The sequence below is a fragment of the Bos mutus genome, chromosome 3 (genome assembly GCF_027580195.1).
Source record: "Bos mutus isolate GX-2022 chromosome 3, NWIPB_WYAK_1.1, whole genome shotgun sequence".
In the NCBI taxonomy this organism is placed as follows: domain Eukaryota; kingdom Metazoa; phylum Chordata; class Mammalia; order Artiodactyla; family Bovidae; genus Bos; species Bos mutus.
In genome coordinates this window covers 91,754,579-91,770,653 of record NC_091619.1, presented here as the reverse complement: position 1 = coordinate 91,770,653, position 16,075 = coordinate 91,754,579, and the positions used below count along the sequence as shown (strand labels likewise).

At 36.1% G+C, this 16,075-nt stretch overlaps 1 protein-coding gene across 9 annotated transcripts in view; it reads right to left on the bottom strand.

Moving 5' to 3' along the window:
- TUT4 (terminal uridylyl transferase 4) overlaps positions 1-16,075 on the bottom strand; it is a 131,388-nt gene that overhangs the window by 29,257 nt on the left and 86,056 nt on the right. For all 9 annotated transcript variants that reach the window (XM_070368054.1, XM_070368051.1, XM_070368050.1 and 6 more), the window contains 6 exons: positions 13,146-13,232; positions 8,309-8,412; positions 5,548-5,605; positions 5,362-5,465; positions 4,977-5,066; positions 3,242-3,355 (listed from right to left, as the gene is read on the bottom strand). In XM_070368054.1, coding sequence (XP_070224155.1) covers positions 3,242-3,355; positions 4,977-5,066; positions 5,362-5,465; positions 5,548-5,605; positions 8,309-8,412; positions 13,146-13,232 — 557 coding nt within the window. The remainder of the gene's footprint in view (positions 1-3,241; positions 3,356-4,976; positions 5,067-5,361; positions 5,466-5,547; positions 5,606-8,308; positions 8,413-13,145; positions 13,233-16,075) is intronic.

Sequence of the window (16,075 nt, the reverse complement as noted above, 5' to 3'; positions counted from 1 at the left end):
CTTTGATTATTTCAATAGATTCCTACTTTTGAGAAATAACCAACATCCAAACCCAATCATGTTGGCTAAAAACACAGTAAACTGAACCTGAGGGCTCTGGAGAGCCTTTAATCACTGATTTGCCACCTGTTTTAATGACCTATCATGTTTCATAGAGCCTAACTTTTCACTGTTTCAGCCCTTAGAAGTACTAACATTGTCCTCTCTTTCTCTTAAACACACACACACACATACAAAACATATCTACGTTCTCTTTCTTGTCTTAAAAATTTATCATTGATTTGGCTACATCGGGTCTTAGTTGTGGCCTGTGGGATCTTTAGTTTTGGCATGCAGACACCTAGTTACAGCATAGGATCTAGTTCCCCTCCCAGGGATAGAACCTGGGCCCCCTGCATTGGGAGCGTGGAGTCTTTTCCACTGGATCACCAAAGAAGGCCCCACCTTCTTTGTTTCTTTTTCTTTCTCTCAATGCCAATCATTCTCTACTCAAGCACTCAAGTCTTCCCTCTAAAACCTCACCAAACAAGTCTTTCTTATTTTGTATTATGATATTTTAATATCTACTGGAATATTTAAACTGTAATTTTTTAGTTGTGGTAAAATATATATAAAGCTTATCATCTTCAAGCATTTTTAAGAGTACAGTTCAGTGGCATTAATCACATTCACATCACTGTGCTACCATCACCATTATCCATCCACAGAATTTTTCTCATCTTACACAAATGAAACTCTGAACCTATTAAACAATAGTTTCCCATGCCTCTCTCTCTCCAGCCCTGGCAACCATCATTCTACTTTCTGTCTCCATGTATCTGACTACGCTAGGTACCTCCTATAAATGGAATCATATAGTATTTGTCCTTTTGTGACTGGTTCATTTCACTTAGCATAATGTCCTCAAGGTTCATCCATTCAATTTCAATTTTTAAGCTGATAGAAGCTAAGAAAACATAGTTCATAATATCAATTGTGACTAACACTCCCTAATCTTCTCTTGGTATTAATTTTTATGTGAAAATTTACTTTTACTTACAATGATTGCTAGAATACAGCAAAATCATCTTGCTTAGAAAAGCTCCTTTGACCTAAAGAATTCTGTATTGTTGATCATGAATAACACTCAGCAAAGCCTTACTTATTATACCCAGTCACTTAAAGTCTAAGTTCAGTTACAAATGGAGTCAAAGATCATCAGCTTCATTAAACATATCCTTACCCTTAAAAGTTGATCGATGCCAATGATCAATACTTAAATGATGCCAGAGCAATGGACAATGGGGTCCCATATGACAAGCAAAAAAGGCCAGAAGCAAAAATCCATTTATCATCAGTTCATATGTATCACAAAGCCCCCCACAATCAGAGCTCATTATGATGGAAAACATTCCATGGACTGTCTCTCATTTCATCAATCACTGTCTGTTAAGCAGATAATGGAACAGTTCTTGAAGTTGGCTACAGCAATCCTACCTACAATTTTCCAATAATAATATTAATAAAGCTGCTAATGATAATAATAAAAGTAATAATAAAAGCAACCACCATTTATAAATTCCTACTTTAGCATCTACTGCATTCAAAACCATTTGATGTCTCTGTTCCTTATATCAACACTGAAATAATACTACTATTATTACATTTTTACAAAAGATAAAATTAAGACTAGTGGTAGTCAGGCAGCTTATTGAAGGCCACATGTTAAAATCAGGATTCAGATCAATTAACTCTGACTCCAAAACCATGGTCTGCCCATTATATCATCGTCTTTCCATTATATCACGCTGCCTCAATAACTCTTCATCCATGGGTAACATAATGAGAGAACAGAGACAAACCACAATGAAAACAAACTTTGCGTTCCATTTGGGTTAATCACAGTATTCTATCAAAGGCATAGCAAAGTATAGCAAATGGCTGCTATAATATTATTCGGGCAATTATGCATAAGATCTCCAAATTTAAAGCCTTAACAAGAATTAGACTAATATAGAGAATAACCTTGGCTTTGGCAGGCTTAACTAATTCATGCAAAATTTTAAATATTCTATAGTGAACAAACTTGGTAAAAAATAAACATCACTCAACACAGATTCAAGCAACTTAAACTTTTCTGTTAGAAAAGGATATTTAAATTTTTTCTCTCCCACTATTTGTTTAAAAGAGGGAAGGAAATGCTGTTAAAACCACATGGCATTCATTAGAACTTTAAAAAACTTACTAAGGCCATCTGGCACACAATATGGCTTATTATTTTACAATGTACATCTTTGCTATGATGACCAAAGTTAACGTGAAATCAGAATATGTGATTTTCCAAATAATTCTGATGGTTACTGCCTACCTCAAAATAACCACCTTTCTAAGAAATTAGACTTTGATCCACCCCAAGGCTTGCTCATTCACTTTGTGCCAAGAAAAAGGAGGAACAGATGATGATTAAGAATTCTTTTGGTTCTATTTTAGAGAGTATAAATGGGCTATAACAAGCCTCTATGAGTCACCAAATCTGAGTAAATATAATATGTTTCTTTTGATGTATATTCTTATGCTTAATACAACTGACATGACCTTACAGAGATAAGAAAGAATTTCCTTGAATTTTTTCCTCAATCAAAATTCACAAAGTTGACCAAAACATATACAGAATAAATCAAACTTCAGGCTTCCCTTCTCAAGAATCTGCCTGCAATGCAGGAAGGAAGACCCGGGTTGGATCCCTGAGATGGGAGGATCCCCTGGAGAAGGAAATGGCAACTCACTCCAGTATTCTTGCCTGGAGAATTCCATGGACAGATCACGGAGTTGCAAAGAGTTGGACATGACTGAGTGACTAACACTTTTAACTTTCAACAAAATCAAGCTTCGTTGCCAAGCACAAGGAGGGAGAATACTCTGGAAAGAAGAAACTATGTATTTTCATCTGAGAGACTGTTTAAGTTTTTGAATGGTTACAAATTTCATAATCATTGGCAGCATTCTAAGGCTGTAAAATACAAAAACGCTGCAAAAGGTATTCAATAGTTCTATTCCTCTAATGTTCTTTCAGTAGTCTATATTCTCCCATAATAAACTCTCCCAAAGGTTCATTGTTTGATTATACCATTAATGGAAGAAGAAAACTTAGGCCATTCATGATAGAAAAATCCCTCATGATCTCATGAACTGAGCAAGGTCTACTATATTTAGATCTATTGCTGTCACAAGAAATGACTTTATAATTTTCTTAAACACTTACCTCTTGTAGAACTGGGATAACAGGTGGTTTTCTCTGCTGCAGAAAGTACAGCACCATAAGGATATAAGCATATGAAGATAAACTTCCCCTAGAAGCATCCCCAATGTCACATCGCTAAAAAAACATAATGATTGAAAATAAAACTTCAGAATCTTATTCCATGCACAAGTATTGGCTACCTTAAAACACCATTTTTAAACTCATCAAACTGTCAAATACCCAAAAGTTCAAAAATAAACTGTTACAGAGGGTATGCGTAAATAGGCACTCTTACACATTACAGATAAAAGTATACATCAGTGTAAATTTTATGAAGAATAATTTGACAATATCAAAATTACAAAAGCACATCTCCTTTAATATATCAATTCTAAGAATTTATCCTGTAAATATGCCAAAAACACATGAAATGACTAAGATTTTTATTGTAGCACTATTTTAATAGCAAAATATGGGATCTTTCTTAAAAGCTCATCAGTAAAATACAGGTTTAAAAAACTGATGAGTATCCACACAACAGAATAGTATGTAACCATTAAAAAAAAAAAAAGTAAACCCTTAGTATACTAATAGGAAATAATTTCCAATATCTACTGCTCAGTTAAAAAAGCAAAATACAAAACAATGTTCTCAGTATATTATATCCATAATAAAAAAAGAGGTAGGAAATGTATATATTTGCTTGTACTGGAATAATATATTTATAGAAGGATACAGAGGAATGTTTAACACTGTTTGCCTCTAACAAGAGGCAATGGTTGGTTAAGAGACAGATGGGGAAGGGAGATTTTCTGACATAAAGGGAGGGAGAAGAACGATTTCTTTAACATGAACCACGTGATTTCATTACCAAAACTCCACTAGAGCAAGGATCTGTTATGTTGGAGTTATTTGGTGAAATGAATATAGAAGACTAGCTGTACTGAATATGATCTGTAGTATGTCGCTGGATGCCCTTCTTTTCTAAGATGACTTACTATCCATAAAGACACGTATAGAAATATTTAAACAAGTATGTCTCCCTTTTGGAAGAATGGGCTTTATGAAATGAAAACATAACTGAGTCACTCCCCTACTAAAACCCTTCCACCAACACATTCACAAAATTACCTATTTACTGAGCAGCTACCCATAAAGCAGACACTACATTGAAATAAAGATACAGAGGCCTCAATCCTCATGGAGTTCATACATGGAGTAGAACAATCAAGAAAACATTATTGAGTATTTTAAGTGTGATAATAGAGGAAACATTAGGTTTTATTGGTATTGCTTTGTTTTCTTGGCCAGAAAAATTTACCACTAAATCGAAATGAGTTTGAGCCAGCTCTGGGAGCTGGTAATGAACAGGGAAGCCTGGCGTGCTGCAGTCCATGGGGTTGCAAAGAGTCGGACACGACTGAGTGACTGAACTGAACTAAAATCCAAATACCAGATCTCCTAATCCAGAGCTTTTTAACTTCGCATGCCAACTCTCACGCTTGGGGCTGAAAATCATCACTGAGAAATTATACTATGAGAAATTTACTAGAATGTTACCCTTGAGAATACAGCAAACCCAGGAAAAACGAAGAATCAACCTAGTCTAACAGGTATACTTTTAAACCCATTAATATTGACAGTCTCTTCTTAAAAGCTCAGGTAAACAAAACTGAGAAAACATTTTTCACAAGTCTGACATCAATATGTTTTACCTTAATATCATAAGTATTATAACAAAGTGGATCACAAATACCTTAGCAAATACTTTCATTGTATATCCCAAGTACTGTACTCTAGGATCAATAGCTGCATATGTAGCTAGCATTCTTGTGTTATGCTGAGCCTGAAAAACAAAATACATATTTGAAAGCACTTCAAATTTACTAAAATTAAACTTACAGATCAGATAAAAAGGTAAAATGAACATCCAAACAGATGTTAAACTTAAAATACCTGTATGGGAGTGAAGCAAAAACTAATTTTCAATCTGCAGGAAATGTTAAAATGATCAATAAAATTTTTTCCCTTATACTGCTCACATTCATAAGTTTTAAACATAGAGGTATAGTCAGTGATCTGCAAACTTTTAAAATGACGACTGTAAACATACCTGGGTCTTTACAAACAGTGAAACTTACCAACGTATTATATAAACTGATATCGCCTTCTAAACCACTTCGCCTGTGTTCAAATTTTACTATAGGCACTTTGGCAGTAGTTATAGGCAAAATGTTTCTTAAACCTGATTAAAAAAAACAAAACTTTACTAGGTTAAACAATTTTCATAAAACTGAAAAAAATTCTTTTTGTTTTAAAGTTCATACCTGGATGTCTCTTAAGAATTTTTGCCAAATTTTCAATTATTTCCTTACAATTTAATTTCTAAAAAACAAAAATAAATAATTAAATTAATAAATAAATAAGTCTGTCTGACTTAACTTGGCCTTGTACAAATTCTATTTTAATCTAGACATTTAATACTAGCATATAAAATCTCCAGCCAGAAGATCTACATAACCTCAGTGGTCAAAGAACATGGGTCCATAGACCTGCAGTATCACCAACAAATGGAAACTTGATAGAAATGCAGAATCTAAACCCCTACTGCCATCTACTAAATCATAATCTGCATAGTAACAATATGCCCAGGTAATTCAAATCTGCATTAAAGTTTGAGAATCACAAAAACAGGGAAATAATGTTTTAAAATACACCGATAAACAACCAGAGATGGGTTTGGTGAAGACAAAACAGTATAGTGATTAAGAACATAGGCTCTAAATTTAGACAAACTTGGATTCAAATCTTGAACCTAAGTACTGACTAGCTTGAACCAAAGTACTGACTTTGACCAGATCCTTAACCTCTCTTGAGTGTCATACTACTATTTTATAAAATCAAGATAAACATAAACTCATACTCTGTAAAGTATCTGGAAGATTACATGAGACACCTAGGTAAATCATTCAGCAGCATACTTCATACACAGTTGCACTTTAAGTCTGTCATTTATTATTATATGTTGATGAGGAGAAGAAAAATAATCCTACCATTACCAACACCTCCTTCTTCCAAAAAAACCTCCCACCTCTGCCAATTTAAATGTGTTGGTTATTTAAAAACTAGACAGCAAAGCTGATACGCTAACAATAATCATAATATAAGGAACAGGAAGATAATGGCATAAACTAACTGGACTAAGCTCAATGGCTATACCTACTACTAAAATCACTTTTTCATATCCCCAAAATGTTCCTTTTTAGCTACAAGAGAAGAGCAGCCACTGCAGCTTAACCTGAGGATTTCAAGGGAATCCTTAGAATTAATCCATAATAAAAGATGTTATTTTTATTATACAAAAATACGATTTATACTAAATTAAAAAGTTTCAATTATGGCTCATCTGAAAAAAAATTTAGTATTTTTCATTGTTTCAACTTTCCAGTGTGAATGGCACAGACACTATACAATATATAAACCCTTAGTGATTAGAGGTCTAATTATTAAATTTTACATAGAAGAAATCTAAACTCTAACCTCCTCCCTGGGTAAAAACTATTTCCTATTCCCTCAATTCCTGCCCTTCAGAATGGAAGAGGGAATTCTGTCCTTCAGAATGCCATCTTCCCAAGTAGATGGCATTGAGTAGAAGTTAGTTAAGGAGAACTAAAAAATTTACAACTCTTCAGTTTCTTTATAGAACAAAAAGATATTAACACCAGAAGCAATTTCTTGAGACAAGAAATAAGCATCTACCAGGCATCAGTGCCATCTTTTCTTTGGTTCTAACAATGAAAAGAAATTTTTTTTAAAAAAGCTATTTCACAGATACACTATTCTGCTGAATTCTTTTATAATACAACAGAGGGTATACTGACACCACTAAAGATGCCAGAAGCTTGGCCTCACCCCAATCTTGCAAGCAGTCCCTGAATTGGAAACATAAATCCCAACAGCTATGCTGGTAAAGAAACAAGCAACTACAGGGATACCCTCCTTTTCTAGTTGTTGCTAGGAAGGCTTGGGACACTTCTTTCTTGTCCATTCACTCTCTTTCTTTATGGAGCTTGGACAATCTTATTCCCACTGTTGAGGCCTGGCACACAAAGAAGGAAAACATAAGTACCCACTCCCACTGCTGAGACTGCTCTGGGGGGAAGGTTTGCTCCTGGCATCTCATGGTGTAACTCAGAAAGCTTTCAATCTCAGAAAGTAGTGGTTAGGTTCTACAGTACTATTAGTACTATATTTCAACTACATTATGGGTTAAATAAATTACAGAGAAGCAGTGGGATACAACGGAAAGAGCGTGAACTCTGGAGACAGACAGACCTGGGTATGAATCCCGGCTCCAACATTTACTAGCTGTGTGAACTTGAGCAAGTCAGTTTATCTCTCAAAGCCTCAGTTTCCTCATCTGTAAAATGGGGGAAATTATCTACCTCGAAGGTGGTTGTAAGAGTGAAATGAGAAATGTATGTAAAAGTGTATACTGGGGACTCAAATGTTAGTTCCCCTTCCCACCCCAAAATGAGTTTCTAAAAGCTATCTTAGAATGCATCATTTATAACAATTCTTCTACAGAAAAAAATGTGCTTTGAGTGCCCCCAAATCATAATTAACTTGCAGAACACAATCCATTTATAAATTAAATGTCCACCTTTATCTTCTATCTTTAGTGATACAGAGACATCACCTAACAGAAGAGATATGAAAAGATGGTATAAGTGAGATCAATGTTCCCTACCCAAACTAAAGCAACAGTTTCTCACTGGCTCTAAAGAAAAAAATTCCAACTCTATGGCATATTTTTTTCAAAAATTCATTGAAAAGCACTTGTAACTATTGATGACATGGGTTTCACATCATAAAATCACTGAACAGTATATTTACTCAAATACTCGAATGTCTTTTAAAACAATAATGCTAATGTTTTTACATTTCAAACACTGCTACTGCTAATGTATTTATCCAAAGAATGACTTCACACATTTTTATCAATTCTACATACAAAATTAAAAACAGATTCATCATTGGAAGAAAATATACTTCCACATCCCTTTCCAAACACTAAATAACTCTTACCTCTGCATTTTCGTGGCCTTCAAGTGTCATACAAATATCCAGATCACTATCACGAAATCCAAATCCATTCTTAGAAGAGCCAAATAAGCACAATCTTGCCTTTTCTAAGTAAAGAAAAACAAAAGTCAAAAGTTGTATAATTACCAGGAAAGACAAATCTTCTATTAACTACTAATGGCCTACCACAGGATGATCTTACCCAATTCCACAGCTTACATTACCTACCACTGGCAAATGTACCGAAAAATTCCAAAACACTCACCTAAAGCCCAAATGTTCTAACCAAAATCCTACACCTGTATATCAAACTGTTTTTTCCATTTTTCCACAGACATCATAAATTCAACAAGTGCATACTAAACTAGCAACTTCACCTCAAATCTACTATTATCCCTATAATCCCTGTTTCTCAGCAAAGAGGATCATCGTCTACTCAGCTGTCTACACCAGAAATAAACAAGTGGTTCTTAACACCTCTCGACTTCCACATTCATACTCTTACCAAGTCCTTTAACTTCTTCCAACATAACTATCTCATAAACTCATCTACTTTTATTCATTTTCACCATCAATACCAATAGTTAAAATCAACATATAGAGATTTATTTCTTGGAAATAAACTGGGTTTTTTTTAGGGCACAATTCAAATAATTTTACAAATATCACCTCAGTATATAGAATTAATCCTCCTCTAAAAGTGAGGGATTAATCCATTTGATATAAATTATAATAGGGTTATTCCTTCATGCTTTGTTGTTGTTCAGTTGCCCAGCTGTGTACAATTCTTTGCAACCCCGTGGACTGCAGCACACCAGGTCTCCCTGTCCCTCATCATCTCCCAGAGTTTGCCCAAGTTCATGTTCATTGCATCAGTGATGCCATCCAGCCACCTCATCCTCTGACAACCTCTTCTCCTTCTGCCCTCAATCTTTCCCAGCACCACGGACTTTTCCAATGAGTCGGCTGTTTGCATCAGATGACCAAAATACCTGAACTTCAATTTCAGCATCAGTCCTTCCAGTAAATATTTAAGGTTGATGTCCCTTAAGAATGACTGGTTCAATCTCCTTGCTGTCCAAAGGACTTTCACGAGTCTTCTCCAGCACCATAGTTCAAAGGCATCAATTCTTTGGTGTTCTGCCTTCTTTACAGTCCAGCTCTCATAACTGTACCCAAACACTGGGATGACCGTAGCCTTTATTATATGGACCTTTGTTGTCAGAGTAATGTCTCTGCTTTTCAACACACTGTCTAGGTTTGTCATCACTTTCCTGCCAAAAAGCAATTGCCTTCTGATTTCATGGCTACAGTCAACCATCTGCAATGACTTTAGAGCCCATGAAGAGGAAATCTGTCACTACTTCCACCTTTTCCCCTTCTATTTGCCATGCCGTAGAGGGGCCAGATGCCACGATCTTAGTTTTTTTAATATTTAGTTTTAAGCCGGCTCTTTCACTCTCTTCCTTTACCCTCATCAAGAGGCTCTTTAGTTCCTCTTCACTTTCTGCCATTAGAGTGGTATCATCTGCATATCTGAGGTTGTTGATGTTTCTCCCACCTATCTTGATTCCAGCTTGTAGCTCATCCAGCCTGGCATTTCTCATGATGTGCTCAGCATATAGGTTAAACAAACAGGGTGACAGCAAACAGTCCTTCATACTCCTTTCTCAATCTTGAACCAATCAGTTGTTCCATACAGGGTTCTAACTGTTGCTTCTTGACCTGCATACAGGTTTCTCAGGTGACAGGTAAGATGGTCTGGTATTCCTGTCTCTCAAAGAGCTTTTCACAGTTTGTCATGATCCACACAGTCAAAGGCTTTAGTGTAGTCAATGAAACAGAGATAGATGTTTTTCTGAAATTCCCTTGCTTTCTCTATAATCCAGCAAATGTTGGCAATTTGATCTCTAGTTCCTCTTCCTTTTCTAAACCCAGCCTAGACATCTGGAAGTTCTTGGTTCACATAATGCTGAAGCCTAGCATGCAAGATTTTAAGCATGAGCATACTAGCGTGGGAGATGAGTGCCAACTGTCTGATGGTTAGCACATTTTTGGTACTACTCTTCTTGGGAACTGGGATGAAGACTGACCTTTTCCAGTCCTGTGGCCACTGCTTGGCCTTCCAGATTTGCTGACATAATAAATGCAAAACCTTGATGGCATCATCCTTTAAAGATTTGACTAGTTCTGCCAGAATTTCATTGCATCCACTAATTTTATTAATAGCAGTGCTTCTTAAGCCCCACCTGACTTTGCACTCCAGAATGTCTCATTCTGGGTGACTAACCACACCATCATAGAAATTCAATTCATTGAGATCTTTTTTACACAGCTCCTCAGTGTATTCTTTCCATGTCTTCTTGATCTCTTCAGCTACCAAAGGTCACTACCATTTTTATCTTTCACTGTGCCCATCTTTGGGCAGAATGTTCCCTTGACCTTTCCAATTTTCCTAAAGAGATCTTTAGTCTTTCCCCTTTTGTTGTTTTCTTCTATTATTAAGCACTGTTGATTGAAGAAGGCCTTCTTGTGTCTTCCAGCTATTTTTTGGAACTCTGCGTTTAATTGGATGTAACTTTCACTCTCTCCTTTGCTTTTCACTTCTCTTCATTCTTTTGCAAAGCTTCCTCAGATAAAACCACTTTGGCTTCTTGCTTTTCTTTTTCTTTGGCATGGTTTTGTTCACTACCTCCTATACAATGTTACGGACCTCTGTCCATAATTCTTGAGGTACACTGCTAACTAAATCTAATCCCTTGAATCTATTTGTTACCTCTGTGAATTCACACGGGATTTAAGTCATATCTGGCTGGCCTACTGTTTTTCCTGGTTTTCTTTAGTTTAAGCCTGAACTTTGCTATGAGAAGCTGATGATATGAACCACAGTCAGCTCCAGGTCTTTTTTTTTTTTTTTGCTGACTGTATACAGATTCTCCATCTTCAGCTACAAAGAATGTAATCAATTTGATTTCAGTATTGACCATTTGGTGATGTCCATGTGTAAAGTCGTCTCTTGTGTTGTTGAAAAAGGGTATTTGCTATGACTAAATGTATTTTCTTGGCAGAATTCAGTTAACCTTTGCCCTGCTTCATTTTGTTCTCCAAGGCCAAACTTGCCTGTTACTCCAGATATATCTTGACTTTCTACTTTTGCATTTCAATCCCTGATGATGAATAGAACATATCTTTTTAGGTGTTAGTTCTAGGAGGTCTTCTAGGTCTTCACAGAACTGATCAACTTCAGCTTCTTCAGCATCGGTGGTAGGGGCATAGACTTGGATTACTGTGATGTTGAATGGCTTCCTTTAGAAAGAAATCAAGATTATTCTGTCATTTTTGAGGTTGCACCCAAGTACTATATTTTGGACTCTTTTGTTAATTATGGGGGCTACTCCATTTCTTCTATGAAATTCTTGCCCACAGGAGTAGATATAATGGTCATCTGAATTAAATTCACCCATTCCCATCCATTTTAGTTCACTGATTCCTAGGATGTTGACGTTTATTCTTACTATCTCCTTCATGCTCAGTGTCACTCAGTAACAGTTGCTACTTCAAACAAGTTGTGGCTTACCAGGATTGGATTATTCTCCCTATTAACTCTTATAGCCTGCACATTTAGATAACAAATTCTGTATTTTCAAAACTTAATCCTCCTATTCAGTTATGAGGCCCTACTTGAAATCAATGACAGCTGAGAGACATATAAGAACCTACATTCATCAGCAGATAAAAATGTACATGGGTTTAATATAATAGGAACTTAGATTTGGTCAATATACACTAGCAAAATATAATTAAAAACTAGAATCTTGTAGCACAAAAAAGATCACCTTGTAAAGATATAAGTTCATTCTGATTATATATCAACTCTTTATCCTCTTCTCAAATATATGACCATAGAACTCTTGATTCTTTACCCCATACCTAAACCCTGCTCTTGATACTTTTGTCATCTCAGTTAAACAGCACCATCCAAAAAGTGAATGAAAAACTTTGAAACTGTCCTTGACTCCTTTCTTTTTCTCACATCTAACACGTATCGCATCAACAAATCCTGCTGACTCTACATTCAAAATATATCTTCTATTTGTTTCTCATTGACTCTTTCAAATCACCATTATGTCTTTCATCTGAACTTATGCAACAGCTTTCTAAATGTTCTGTTTGCTTCTATCCTTATGGGCCTGTACTCTATTCTTTCAGATCAGGTCTTATCTGTTAAGACCCTCCAGAAGCTTCTCATGAGACATTCAAAATAAAATTTAAAGTCCTTCTTCTCAAAATCTATAAGACTCATTATCTAAACTCTAGGTTAACTTTCTGACCTCAATTTTCTAGACAATCTACTTCACACACTCCACTCAAGTCACACTGATTTTCAAACATGTCAAGCATAATTCAGTCATGATATATTTGCACTTAATACTCCTCCTTTCTAGAATGTTCTCTCCTTAAATATTCATAGTGACTTGCTCCTTCATATTATTCACGGCTTTGCTCAAATGTCACCTTACCAGAGATAACTACCATAATAACTCATCACTATCCTTTTAACCTCTGTATTTACCAGTATTTATTATTTCCTGATGTTGTTATTTACTTGTCAGTTGATTATCTGTCACCCCTCTTAATATAAGAATATAAGCTTAATGAAAGCAAGCTTCACCTCTTTTATTAGCACTATATCCCCAGCAACTTGAATAGTACCTAACACATAACATGCAATATACTTACAAACAAATGAATGAAGAAATAAACACTTTTATACAAATGAATGAAACTCAAACCAGGTGACTACAATAATGAAAGCAATCAATTTTGACATACAACATACCATCATATTCTTTTTGAATAAACTTTTCCAAGCCAATTAATATTTGTTCCCTGTTGTGTTGTTCAGAAAAAGGTGGTGACAATTCATCTAAGTTAAAAAAAAAAAAGGAAAAAGAAAAGAAAGGAAAATGAAATATGAAAATGTTTTCAATTTTTTCCCCTAAAAACTTCATTTTTCTTCATAATTTGTTGAATTTTCTGACATTAAACACATAAATGTTACTGGGAAGGAAGGTGCAAAGAAAGTGCAGAAAAATAATTTTATAGATTTATGTATATTACACATGACCATTTCCCCTATGAAACAGCTGTAAGACATAGTTTCTTCTACAAATCATTTAATATTTTGTCATACAATCCACTCTCTCCCATATACATGCTGTTTTTTTCCCTTCTATTAAGACTATTCTCATACTTACACTAGATACCCAATTCAATTAAATCTAACAGTTCCCTCAAATGCCTGGTCAAGACTCCTATTTTCCTTATAAGCTGCTCTGACCAATCATAGCCTTCAATGACCTCTCCTTAACTGAATTTCCTTCGTTCTCCAAACCTTCATTCCTTCGTTCTTGTCAGTTTATACTTTCAGTTTTCCAGTTATTTCATTTATATTCATTTATTTTTCCAAATAAAACCACATACTCCTTAAGAATAGTCTTTTTTTCCTATTTCTTCCTCTAGACTCAAAGAGTTAATATGGTAAAGAATTAAACTAATATTCATCTTTTGAAAAACAAATGCAGCATCAATGGTTGCAAGCTGAATAGCTGAAATACAGGTGTTTTTTTTTTTAAGAGTGGAGAAACTATTCTGTAGATACTCTAATGGTAATATATGACATGATGCACTTGTAAACACCCACGGAACTTTGCAGTACAAAGAAGGAGTCAACTTTATGGTACGCAAATTTTAAAAAATTATCTAAGAGGTCAGGGAATTCAGGATGGAATATAGTCTATAGCAAAAGAATCCTGCTGTATTATAAATGTGTAAGAAAACTTCACTCAAGGGAGTAGGGGGAAACAGTGCTAATCTAAATAATTTCAAAATTAAGTAGAGTCTTTAAGACTGAAGGTTAAAGGAACTGCACATAAGCACTGTACTCTAATTGATAAAGTTGCTTCCCATTCGGGTAGACGATAACAGTTCTGATAATGCCATACATGTGTACCTAAATGGAGCAATTAAATAAATGGGTGGCACATGGTGGAAGTCAGGTTTCTCCCTGTTAAGAGTTGGAGATTTACAAATAAGCAGAAAAAGGAGGCTAGAAAGAGCCACACGGTAATGTATTAGAGTTGGAGACATCAGTACAACCTCATATTTAGCTTGATAAAGGTTAAGATGGTCACAGAGAAATATTCATAAATATGTGTACATACATGGGTTGGTATACATCCATTTAGAGCAATACGGTGCAAGAAAACTGCAATGACAGCAATGTTCTCTAACCAGACTGTCCAATGCAGTAGCCACTAGCCACATGCAGCAGCTAAAGGCAGGCCAGTACACATCAGTACTTGAAGTGCGCTAGTTTAACTGAGGAGCTGAATTCTTTATTTAATTTAAACAGCCACAAATAGCTGTGAAAAGAAGGGAAGCGAAAAGCAAAGGAGCAAAGGAAAGATATACCCATTTGAATGCAGAGCTCCAAAGAACAGCAAGGAGAGATAAGAAAGCCTTCCTCAGGGATCAATGCAAAGAAACAGAGGAAAACAATAGAATGGGAAAGACTATCGGAGAAGGCTATGGCACCCCACTCCAGTACTCTTGCCTGGAAAATCCCATGGATGGAGGAGCCTGGTAGGCTGCAGTCCATGGGGTTGCTAAAAGTCAGACACGACTGAGCGACTTCACTTTCACTTTTCACTTGCATGCATTGGAGAAGGAAATGGTAACCCACTCCAGTGTTCTTGCCTGGAGAATGCCAGGGACGGGGGAGCCTGGTGGGCTGCCATCTATGGGGTCGCACAGAGTTGGACACGACTGAAGCGACTTAGCAGCAGCAGCAGCAGCAGCAGAGATCTCTTCAAGAAAATTAGAGATACCAAGGGAACATTTCATGCAAAGATGGGCACAATAAAGGACAGAAATGGTAGGGACCTAACAGAAGCAGAAGACATTAAGAAGAGATGGCAAGAATACACAGAAGAACTGTACAAAAAAGACGTTCACGACCAAGATAATCACGATGGTGTGATCACTCACCTAGAGCCAGACATCCTGAAATGTGATGTCAAGTGGGCCTTAGAAAGCATCACTATGAACAAAGTTAGTGGAGGTGATGAAATTCCAATTGAGCTATTTCAAATCTTGGAAGATGATGCTGTTAAAGTACTGCACTCCATATGCCAGCAAATTTGGAAAACTCAGCAGTGGCCACAGGACTGGAAAAGGGCAGTTTTCATTCCAATCCCAAAGAAAGGCAATGCCAAAGAATGCTCAAACTACTGCACAATTGCACTCATCTCACACTCTAGTAAAGTAATGCTGAAAATTCTCCAAGCCAGGCTTCAGCAATACGTGAACCATGAACTTCCAGATGATCAAGCTGGTTTTAGAAAAGGCAGAGGAACCAGAGATCAAATTGCCAACATCCGCTGGATCATCGAAAAAGCAAGGGTTCCAGAAAGACATCTATTTCTGCTTTATTGACTATGTCAAAGCCTTTGACTGTGTGGATCACCACAAACTGTGGAAAATTCTCAAAGAGATGGGAATGTCAGACCACCTGATCTGCCTCTTGAGAAACGTGTATGCAGGTCAGGAAGCAACAGTTAGAACTGGACATGGAACAACAGACTGGTTCCAAATAGGAAAAGGAGTTCGTCAAGGCTGTATATTGTCACCCTGCTTATTTAACTTATATGCAGAGTACATCATGAGAAACACTGGGCTGGAGGAAACACAAGTCGGAATCAAGATGGT